At 41.4% G+C, this 12124-nt stretch overlaps 1 protein-coding gene across 1 annotated transcript in view; it reads left to right on the top strand.

Annotated features, from left to right (window-relative positions):
* TBC1D9 (TBC1 domain family member 9) overlaps positions 1–12124 on the top strand; it is a 136226-nt gene that overhangs the window by 117196 nt on the left and 6906 nt on the right. The window contains exons 14-17 of the mRNA XM_031010380.3: positions 372–470; positions 646–714; positions 5631–5871; positions 11452–11517. Coding sequence (XP_030866240.1) covers positions 372–470; positions 646–714; positions 5631–5871; positions 11452–11517 — 475 coding nt within the window. The remainder of the gene's footprint in view (positions 1–371; positions 471–645; positions 715–5630; positions 5872–11451; positions 11518–12124) is intronic.

Here is a 12124-nt window from a genome sequence, read left to right as displayed (position 1 = left end):
AGGTTTCTTCCAATCTTCTAGTCTAATTGTTAGCCTTAGACCTTTCTGCTAGTTGAGAAGATTCTTTCTTTGAAGCATTTGTTCATACACGAGTAGCCTTATTTAGCCCTTCTTGACAAACTTGATGACTTAAGGAAAATACATTTGACTCTGAAATTTAATTCAACTGCTGAGCTGCCTGAGAATTTCCAGATATTTATTTCTGATTGCTCGGTGGCTTTAAAACAGTAACTAAAGGTGTACTGTAGGATGCCCGTCATATGAGAAGTCATTTCTTTCATGTGTCAAGAGTGTGTTGCAGGCATTCTGCAGACAGGACATTGTGCGCTGTAAGAGATTTTTTCAGAGACACCAATATTGCTCCTTTACAGAAATTCGGAACTATCCGGGCAGATTTGATTGAACAGATGAGATTCAAACAGAGACTGAAAGTGATCCAGACACTGGAGGATACTACGAAACGCAACGTGGTAAGTCCTTTAAGAAGTAGCAGGCAACCTTTGTCGTCTTCTTTCTTCACGCTCTTGCTGGCTGTGGATTCCTGCCTGACAGAACTGAAAACAATCTGAAAGGGAAAAATTAGGGATTTTCCCAGCATGACACTTTTTGAGTTTGTGAAATTCATTTTGCTTAATATTTTTATAGGTACGAACCATTGTGACAGAAACTTCCTTTACCATTGATGAGCTGGAAGAACTTTATGCTCTTTTCAAGGTGAGTTTCAAAGTAAATTCATGCCCATTCAAAGGAGTAAAGGAGTTCACCTTAATAATTCAGTTAGTTCTTGATTTTTCTGTTAAATTAAGGGATAATATAAATAGGAAGCTAGAGCTGAGAGTACAAAACTGGAGTACTTAATATGAAAATAAACATTCTTATAACCAATTTAAGTTGATGTTTTAGTTACCTTACACTCCACATAATATTCTAGTTGTTTACTTGAACCTAAAAAAATAGGTTATTGCTTCATAATACTTATTAAAAACAATGGTGATCAAGTTTAAGTTCTGCTTGAATTATTGCAAATTGTGATCACCTATGTTAAGCTATAAAAACACCCTTATGTAGTTAGAATAAAGTTGTTTAAGTGCCCAAGGAAAAGCATAATTGGTTAAATTTCTGTGATTTTCCTTTCCTAATTCAGCCCCTACCAATCTTTATTTTTTTATTTTTATTTTTTTTTTTTTGAGACAGAGTCTTGCTCTCACTCTGTTGCCCAGGTACAGCTGGGATTACAGGCGCACACCACCACACCCGGCTAACTTTTATATTTTTCTTTTTTCTTTTTTTTCTTTAGTAGAGATGGGGTTTCACCATGTTGGCCAGGCTGGTCTTGAACTCCTTACCTCCGCCTCAACCTCCCAAAGTGCTGGGATTACAGGTGTGAGCCACCACACCTGGCCCCAGTCTTGATTCTTAATAAGAAAGTATTATGGTCATAAATAAAGCAAAGTACAATTTTTTCGTTTGGAAAAAAATACTTTTGTCATAGGTATCATCAGCATCAGAGGTTAAAATGTGATAACAGGAAAAAAAGTTTAAAATATGCCTTTTATGCAGGTGCCAATTTCATCACAATTTCTAATTACCATCAGAACTAAGTTTGGCTGTTTTGAGAATTGCAAAGATAGTACAGGAGGAAATAGAAACGAACATAAAAACTAGAGTTGAACACTGGTATTCTACGTCTTACGGTCAGAAAATGTGGTTGCTTAGGACTGCCCTTGCTGATGTCGCCCACTGCTTGTTCGCCACTGGAGGGCACCACTGTTTTATTTATGTTGGTGTCACTAGTGCCTGGTAAAGTGCACTAGTACTAATACTAGAGTCTCTGCCTTTGTAGGTGTTCCAAACGTGTGTGTTGAATTAATAGATAAATTAGTGATTAGTTCTCAATATAACACAGTCCCTGCATTCTTCTGATGAGGAAACCGAAGCCCAGAAAGATGGAGGCACTCCGGGTGTCCAGGCTGATTGGTGGTGCGCTTGGTGCAGCATCAGCATTATCAACAGAGTGGACAGTGGCACCCCTGCCAGCCTGCATCCGGCACTTGAGGGTGCAGTCTCTGTGGTGTGCCAGCTCATGAATATTTTATTCGTACATGTTAAGCACCTGTAGCTAATTGTTCCACATAGTGTAAGTTGGAGATCCGTAAGGCAGGAGAAAACAATGATGCAATTCAGATCAGGTTTTTAAGGGATGCTGAGGACCAGAAGAAATGTTCTCAGGGCATGGGGGCAGGGCCAGGATTCTGTGGGGAGCTAAATGAAGTGCAAGTAGCAGCTGGAGGCAGCAAGAGCATGGACAGGTAAGAGAAAGGACTGTGACAGCGGACAGAGGAGGCTGACTCGGGGAAAGCAAAAGAAGGAGGACCGGGGCTGGCTGTACAGAAGTCCTGGATCTGGAAGTCATTGAAATCACATCTTTTTTTTTTCTTCTTCTTCTCTGAGACGGAGTCTCATTCTGTCACCCAGGCTGGAGTGCAATGACACGATCTCGGCTCACTGTAGCCTCTGCCTCCCGGGTTCAAGCGATTCTCCTGCCTCAGGCTCCCGAGTAGCTGGGAGTACAGGTGCCTGCCACCATGCCCGCTAATTTTTGTATTTTTAGTAGAGGTGGGGTTTCACCATATTGGCCAGGCTGGTCTCGAACTCCTGACCTTGTGATCTGCCTGCCTTGGCCTCCCAAAGTGCTGGGATTACAGGCATGAGCCACTACGCCCGGCTGAAGCCACATCTTAACCTGGGCACTGCTGCACTCTCTGGTCTGTGTACCTTCAGATAACAGCCGTGTCATTTGAACCCTGAGAATATGCTGAGGAAAGCACTTTTCTTATAGTCAAAACCCTGCCCTAAGGGTGTGTTGAAAACACAGGTTCCTCAGCTGTATTGAGGACCCAGAAGAACCTGAGACTCGGTTGGTGTCAGGTGGGACAGAGTCTCTTCTACTAAAGAATCCAATATAAAACTTCAGTTATGGACACTTCATGGAATCATTGCAACACTTCAATTGGCTCTCATTCATCTTCTCAAACATTTATTGAGTCATCACTATGTGTTAGTCACCCTGCCAGACTTCCTAGTACTTTAAAAAGCCAATTTCTAGAGCCAGGTGCAGTAGCTCACATCTGTAATCCCAGGTACTTGGGAAGCTGAGGTGGGAGGGTGGAGTGCTGGAGCCCAGGAGTTCTAGACCAGCCTGAGCAACATAGCAAGACCCATCACTAAAAAATATATATTTTTTACATTAGTCAGGCATGGTAGCATATATTTGTAGCCCAGAGGCTGACGTAGGAGGATCGTTTGAGCCCAGGAGGTCGAGACTGCAGTGAGCCAGGATCACACCACTGCACTCCAGCCTGGGCAACAGAGTGAGACCCTGTCTCTTAAATTTTTTTTTAAGAAAGTCGATTTCTGGGTATTTTTCTGGAGATACAAAGGAATGATGTAGTCCTCCTCCCAAGGAGCTTACTGCACAGACTTTTGGATAGAACTTGAGGAGAAAAGGTTAAAGAATGCACCTTAAGGCAGATTTCATGGAAAATGTGGTTCAGGGGCCCTTTGCCCTGGTTTCTCTTGAACTCTTTCCAAATTAGCCCTTCTGTTTCAATCTCTGGGCCCATAGTCCCCAAATGATGGTCTGTGGGCTCTCAGCAAGGAACAAGGGAGATGATCTGAAGGGCATGTTTTATCCTAATGGTTGTGAGCACCATGAAAGTGCCTGCACCCATGTTCAGGCCAGGTTCAGAGCAACTTGGGGTGCTTAGGAGGAAATGCTTTGGGTAACCTTTGTCAACCGATGTAGCTCAGGTTAAGGGGTTCCCTCCCGGAATATATCACCAACACCATGCTGCCAACAGGGCTGCTGGGCTCCACTCATGCTCGTTCAGAGTACAGCTCAACCCAGCAGGCCACTCTGACCTCAGCTTCTGCCTCCCTGCCACTGACACACCCGCCTCCACCCTGCAGCCAGGAATGCAGTCCCAGGAATGCAGTCCCAAAGTCCATGGAACTTTGACACAGTTTCCTTTATTCTCTCAAGGTCGCCTTGCAAAAAACCTGACTGGTTCTGCTCACCACCTCTCCTTCCTCCTCTCTTCCCTACTCCCACTCCTCTTTTTAGCTTTTTCACTACAATTCCCAATAAACAATTGTGAAAAGACATTGATCTTCTTTGCTCCTTTTCTAAGGGAGAGCAAAATAGAAATATAACATACTCACAATTGACTCTCCTCTTTTTCAGAAACCCTAGGGAAAAGAGAAGGATTTTCAAAAGTAATTTTTCTTTCTTCTTTTTTAGTTTTATTTTTTTAAGACAGGGTCTCACTCTGTCACCCAGGCTACAGTGCAGTGGCACCATCCCGGGTCACTGCAGACTTGACCTCCTGGGCTCAAGCTATCCTCCCACCTCAGCCTCCCAAGTAGCTGGGACTACAGGCATGTGCCACCATGCCCAGCTACTTTTTAAACTTTTTTGCATAGAGACAGGGTCTCAGTATGTTGCCCAGGCTGTTCTCAAATTCCTGGGCTCAGGCGATCCTCCCGCCTGGCCTCCCAAAGTGCTGGGAATATAGGAATGAGCCACTGCACCTGGCCAAAAGAATGAGCCACTGCACCTGGCCAAAGGTGTTTTTTTTTTCTATTACCATATTTATTCATGCTTATAGTGAAATATTCAGACAATACAATATGGAAAAAGTAAAAACGAAGTCCTCCTTTTTATGCTCCTCCTTTCTCCCCCACCTGCCACCCAGAGTTAACTATAAATGCCTGTATGGGGTTGAGGGTGTTCTTTCAGAACTTTCTAGCGCATGCTTTTTTGTGTGGTCTTCCTAAAAGGAGTGGATATTTCTACCAGAGTCACCATGACCTCATGAATAAAGAGGCTGCCTTTTTTCCAAGGCCAGCAACAGGAAGCCCTTTGCTGGGTCTGGATCTCTATTCTGCTCGCCGGAGTGGTTCCTACGCTGATAATTTTTCTAGAGCTATTTACAGATGTGTGAAATTGGATGACCACACACTTGTAGGTTGAATACTGTGTGACTGTGATCTTATTTATGTGATTTTGGTGAGCAGGGAAGCAGGGGGTTATGTATGATACATGGGACATTAAAGCGGGAGTTAAGAAACACAAAATCTCATCATGATTCTGCTTTAACTAACTGGTTGGTTGACCGCATATGAGCCACATAAAGTCTGGACTTTACCATTGTCATCTAGAAAACAAGGCAGTCACATTACCTAAATTGGTATCTTTTTCAAGTAGCATTCTATTTAAGCTAAAAAATTTCTTTCTCTTTATGGGAGTTAGTTCTAAAATGTATGCGAGTGTGTAGGTAAGGGGGAAGAGAATGTGGTGGGGGAGAGTTCCCTTTCTTCACCTACAGCCAGTAATTGAAGCAGACCTTCCAGATGTAAACTGCAGAAATGGTTGGCGTGGAGGCAGTGAAGGGCTGGTCAAGTGGAGGTGTATGTAGAACTAAGAGACCAAGGGGGCCCTGAGGCCACAGCCCTGCCCCAGGGGATGCACACAGATTCACCTAAAGCCCTTTCCAAACTGGAGGATGGGCGTTTTCTTTCTGGTATTTGCTGCAAAAGAGGGTCCCCAGTGATCATCCATTCTTTTTCAGGCAGAACATCTCACCAGCTGCTACTGGGGCGGGAGCAGCAACGCGCTGGACCGGCATGATCCCAGCCTGCCCTACCTGGAACAGTATCGCATTGACTTCGAGCAGTTCAAGGGAATGTTTGCTCTTCTCTTTCCTTGGGCATGTGGAACTCACTCTGACGTTCTGGCCTCCCGCTTGTTCCAGTTATTAGATGAAAATGGAGACTCTTTGATTAACTTCCGGGAGTTTGTCTCTGGGCTAAGTAAGGACGTGGTACTATTGCATGAGTTGGGATGGGATGATGGAGCTGTGCCTAGTGTTGCCCATGCTGCCCTCGGGGCTACAGAAGCACAAGGGGAGGTTTGCAAACTGATTATAAAATGTGTTTTTCATGAACATAGTATATGGATAAATCGTTGCCTCTACATCAGATAGCCCTCGACACTAGTTAAAAATACATTATTAGAGAATTCACAAGACAATGAAATGCCAACATAAACACTGAAACCACAGATGAGATAGTTTTACAAGAGACAAATGTTTGGGTTGGTGGATTACTACTATTTGACAAAAAAATAGAATATTTTATTGAATATATTATATATAATTGCATAAAACATCTATTTCATAATAAATTTTATATGTAATTTCATACTTTCATAAAACATTATGAAATTTTTTTAATAAAGGAGCATCACAGCAGCCCTGCGGCCTAAATGGAAGTCTTTTCTCTCCCTTTTGCTGGGAGGAGGGACCTTCCAGCAGGAGCAGGCCCAGCCTCACCCCACACCTCACCACAGCATGAGGGCAGCTACCTATCAGCTCCCTGTCTGGTTTGCTCACTGCCCTGCATATGACTGCCTTTTTGGACTCTTGTTCTTTTTATAACTGGGCACAAAAGCTTCATGGTAGTGGAGCCTGGCCCACTTGACGTAAGGTTGAGAGTATAGCAGGCATTATGCCAGAATGAGGTAAGAACAATTTTTTTAAAATTCTAATTGTGCTGCTCTATGACCTTGGGCCATATGCTTTAAAAAGAAGTACCCAAGGAAAGAGAAAATGTCAGGCATAGAGCCAGCATTTCTAAAGAACGTCTTTAATCTGTAAGAGTTATATCTAGAAGACATAAAGGCCAGAGGAAGCTGATGGTTTTTTAAAAAGGGAAGGGATGTATGTAGGTAAGGTCCATTGAGGTTAAAACAAAAATTGTATAAAGCACTCATCTATATGCTTAAAAGAGGAGACATGGGAGAACTCGCATTTATTTAGAGTGCAGATACTATTGTGATACTTTAGAACTTTTACTATATTAATCTAAACAACAGCTCTTTGGTGTAATAATGATAGTGATAACTGACATTTATACAGCATTTACTGTATGCCTGGCATTGCCCTAATGCTTTTTATGTGCACAATTCACATGCATTTAATTTGTCTAAGGGCATGCAAGTATAAAGTTTGTGTTTGATTCCACGTACCCAAGAGGCACAGTTTGTGCTGTTACTCTTATGCTTCGTTACCTACCTGCTTGCTACTATTATCTCCATATTTAGCTAAAGAAATAGAAGCTCAGAAAAGTTAAAGTAACTTGTTGGAACATTAGTTTTTAGCAAACCAATAAATATCTGTTATTGAACTGAAATGAGAGGCACAGCTAATACATGCTAGACCCAGGATTCGAACAATGGCTATCTGTCCTGAAAGCTTATCCTTTTCTCACTACTCTGTACTGAGGATAACAAAAGGGCACTTTTTAGGAAGAAGGAGGCAGTATTAATTTTTAATTACACAAGTGATATATAAGTACAGTCTGCTTTTTTAAAAAGTGGCACAAATCAGATAACGCTAAAGACCCCTTTGACGCTATGCTAATCTTCTTTACTTCCAGGGTAATTACTGCTTGTCATATAGGTATCCATCAAAAGAGATATTTAAAAAAAAAAAACCTTTGGGCAAAAATAAAGAGGAGAAAAAAGAGACGGGTTCTACATGTAGAAAGTGACAGAAATAAACAAAAATATTTAATTTACTTAAATTCAGTCAACTCCAGTAAGGAGAATACTTTTGAAAATCTTCAAGAAGGAAAAAGAGTCTTGAAGTCCAGCAGAGAGAAAACACTGGAAAAGAATATTTAGACTTCAAAATGCAGTTGAGTTCCTGGGCAAAGTAAACTATACCCCAGATTAGTGGGAGAACTCTCAGATGTGGTTGCAGAGCTGTTGTCAGTTACATTGGTCAGTTATAGTTATGGAGATGGGAAAGTCAAGCAGAAATGAGAAATTCTGTCTGTGTTTAAAGAAACTAAAGAAGGGCCAGGCCCCGTGGCTCATGGCTGTAATCCCAGCACTTTGGGAGGCCGAGGTGGGTGGATCACTTGAGGTCGGGAGTTCAAGACCATCCTGGCCAACACGGTAAAACCCTGTCTCTACTAAAAATACAAAAATTAGCCAGGCGTGGTGGCAGGTCCCTATAATCCCAGCTACTCAGGAGGCTGAGATATGAGAATCACTTGAACCCAGGAGGCAGAGATTGCAGTGAGCAGACATCGTGCCACAGCACTCCAGCCTGGACGACAGAGTAAGACTCCATCTCAAAAAAAAAAAAAAAAGAAAAACTAAAAAATGAATTCTGAAAAACATGTATCAGTAATTTTATATCAATCCCCAGAGAGATCCCTCTAGAAATTACTAAACAGATAGATGGTCTTTGTGGAATTAGAAATTAGGGGTTTCAGGCTGAGGCAGGCAGATCACGGGGTCAGGAGATCAAGACCATCCTGGCTAACACGGTGAAACCCGTCTCTACTAAAAAGACAAAAAATTAGCCGGGCGTACTGGTGGGCTCCTGTAGTCCCAGCTACTTGGGAGGCTGAGGCAGGAGAATCGCTTGAACCCAGGAGGCAGAGGTTGCAGTGAGCCGAGATCGTGCCACTGCACTCCAGCCTGGGCAACAGAGCAAGACTCTGTCTCAAACAAAGAGATGAGGGGTTTCTGTCAGAAGCCATAAATTAGCTGTATCTCTTTTTCCAACAGTGCGGCTGAAACTTAGAGTCTATAAACACAGCATAATGAGTCGTGATGCAGCCGGTCATTGGATAAATAATTCATTACCAATGGAAAAGGTGAAAGTATATGGAAATTGGTGATTGTGTAACTGGCTGAACACTGCACCCAAAAGTGTGATGGGCAATAAGTTCATTTCAACTGAGAGAGCATTCACTAGTACCCTTGGACCCAGTATTTGGGCTCTTTGCAGTTGCATCCTTATTTGCACGATAGAGTTAACCATCAAAACTAAATGAAACAATTCAAGTAAAGTTCTAGAAGTGTGTCTGGCTCAAAAAAGTGTCGGTTATGATTGTCACTATGATTATTACTCATTCTCCCCTACTGGACTCAGCGGACACCTTGAACCATGAAGGCAGAGAACGCTTACGGAATGGGTGGAGCCACATGAAGGTAGAAGAGATAGCCAAGGGTATGTTAGGTGACAAAAGTAGGTTTTTAAAAATTATGATAGGCAGAAATTATAACTGAACCCAGGTTTGGCTGCTCACCACTCGAAAAACAAGCTCAAGAGACAAGAGTTTCTTGGGTGGGAAGAAAAGCAGGTTTATTCTGAGAGCCAGCAAATCACGAAAATGGCAGACTAACATCCTAAACTACCATCTTATGTCAGTGCAGATTTTAGGCTCTTTTTGTGTTAAGGGCAGGGGAATGAGAAGCAGTTGGGATCAAGAGGTGACAGACAACGCAGATATCTGGGCACCAGCAGGGGTCCGAGAAGGTTGGGAACTTCTTTGTCTTCAGTCAGGTTATAATGCTACCATGAATCTTTAACAAAACGGTTTTTTGCATACTTCTCCTTCAATATCAGAGTTAATTTTTAAAACTACATGATTGCTGTTTTTGCATATTATCTTAGTGCTCTAAAATTATCCTAGCCTACATGCAGGTAAAGGTCCCTTAAACAAAACTTGAATTAGTTATGTTAGTTCTTTTGCTGTTTCACTGTTACAAGATGATTGGTGAAAAAAAAATTGATAAGGATAAATATAAGTTCTACTTTTAAAGAAATAATTGTTAAAGAACTAGCTAGGATGTCTGCATGTAGTATAATAGTGGTTTCCAGCATGGAATCTAGAGTCAGACAAATCCAGGTGCAAATCCTGGACCTGTCACTTATGACCTTGAACAAATTACTTAACCTCAATAAGCCCAATTTTTCTTATCTGTAAAATAGGAGTAATAATTGTGCCCATTTTATAGAATTGTTATGAGATATAAGTGGGATTATACATATGAAGTAATTGGCACAGGGCTTAACACGGAGTGGATGGTTAATGTCCGTCATTATTTTCATGATTAGTTTTATTAATCATGCAAACATCCGGGAGTTTAGTTAACCATGTGATCATTAAGAAACTCCACTGTGAGAGTGTCAACAGTTGAATTCACACTTAGGCTATACTAATGGAAGAGTCAGGAACAGTTCCCCTATTTCCTGGAGTAGTCAAGAGGCTTCTGAACTCATTCCAGAGGGATATTGATTGAGAAATTAACACATAAGGTAGATGTGGATAATAATAGGGAAGGATAAACAAATCACATCATATGAGAAAATTGAAAAAATTGGAAAGATCTAATCTGAGAAGATAAAGTTGGCCCAAAAAGATAAGTTTGAGGAAGACAGGACAGCTGTTCTTAAAATCTGAAGGATTGTTGTGTGGAAGAGTTGAGACACCCATTCTGTTTTTGCTTTAAAGAGTGGGATAAGAGAAAGAGGAGTAGTTCTAAACCATTTTTGAGTCATGAACTCTTTGAGATCTGATAAAGACTATGGACATTTTCTTTCCCCAAAGTAACATATGCACATAAATAAAATTTTGCATTTTGAGGGGTTCACGGACTTCATAAAGTTGAGACTACAGGTTTTAAGGGTCATTAGACTAAAACTTACAGAAGAACTTTCAGTATTTAAAGAATACAGCTTGGAATGAAATGCCTCTGGTTGTATTGAGTTCCCCATCTTTGAGAATGTTTCAGCAGATGCTGGAGTCCTGTCTCACAGGGGTGTGTGAGAGGAGATCCTACATTAAGTGGAAGGTCAGACAAGATAACCCGTAAGGTCCCTTCCAACCCAGATTCTATGATTCCTATTTTTCTTCTTTTTCCAAATCTCATTTATCTTTAGGTGCTCTCAGAATATATATTTACAAAGGATTTTCTGGTTCTAGCAATAAATATGGACTTTGAGGGGAAAAGCAACAGGATTCTTCTGATTGAAGCTATGGTGATATAATGACCAATAGGTTCAGATAAATTAAGGAAATACTTAGGAGCTCAAAAACAATTAAAAAGGATTTCTAGAATGAGTAATTTGGAGTGATATCAAAACGTACCTTGAAATTATTTCTGAACTCTAATAGTTATTTAAGACGTTGTGCCCCAATCACATGACCTTTCTCATTAATAAAGCTAGTTTATTAGGTGCCAGGCACTATTCTAGGTGCTTTATATGTTTTAACACTTTTAGTTCTGACATTTCGTGGAGTCCTGACATCAAGATCACTGGTAGAATCTTCTATTATCATCTCACCTTACAGAGGGGAAACCGAGGTACAGAGAGTTTAACTCTCCCAAGAGTACGTAGTACATGCAGAGGATTTGAAACCAACCATCCTGGTTCCTGAGCTCTTAACCCAAACAGGTCCTGGCCAGGCCTTTCACCACACAATGTCTTGGTTGGAATGTGTATGAAGTAGACTTTTTAGAGGAACACTAGGCCTGGAGTTTATTAGCACATGTGATGCATTTCACATTGGTACTTATGTGACTTCTAGGTGCTGCATGCCATGGGGACCTCACAGAGAAGCTCAAACTCCTGTACAAAATGCACGTCTTGCCTGGTGAGTGAGCTACATGGAGCAGTACATGTGTCTGTAACCATGACCTGGCTTGAAGTCTCTTTTTTAGGTGTAACCTGATCGTCCTCTTTTTGATATACACCATCATTCATGAGTCACTAAGAACTAACTGAACAATGACAATTTCCATAAGTTCTTGAATCAGCATGCACCTGATTGTATGGTCATTTACCTGTGTGAAAAGTGAGTTGTGGTAACAGAAAAGAGCAGGCAGGCATCTGCAAGAGAAAGAATAAACAGCACTTGGTAACACCTGGGATACAAGGATTGTGAGAGAGAAAAGGAGCGTAGGAACATTGACAGGAACAAGTGGGGAAAATGGTGAGGTTTTTTCAGTTTTAAACAAGGTTGGTACCAGCTGGGATCTATCTAGCAAATACTTTTAAAAATGAGATGAGATTGGCACGAACAATAGAGGTAGGATAAAACTAGATTTGGGAATTCTCTTTATAGCGTACAGTTTCCTAAAATTTTGTTAATATAGCATTATTCCATACAACTTGGAAAATTCTCCATAACACAGAAAATATGAAGGAACACTTTGGTGTGGGGTTGTTAAAAGGGAAGGTGGAGTTAGATGGAGTTAGTG

The sequence above is a fragment of the Gorilla gorilla genome, chromosome 3 (genome assembly GCF_029281585.2).
Source record: "Gorilla gorilla gorilla isolate KB3781 chromosome 3, NHGRI_mGorGor1-v2.1_pri, whole genome shotgun sequence".
NCBI classification, from domain to species: domain Eukaryota; kingdom Metazoa; phylum Chordata; class Mammalia; order Primates; family Hominidae; genus Gorilla; species Gorilla gorilla.
Note: the sequence above shows the minus strand (reverse complement) of the source record. Positions and strands in the feature narration are given on the sequence as shown.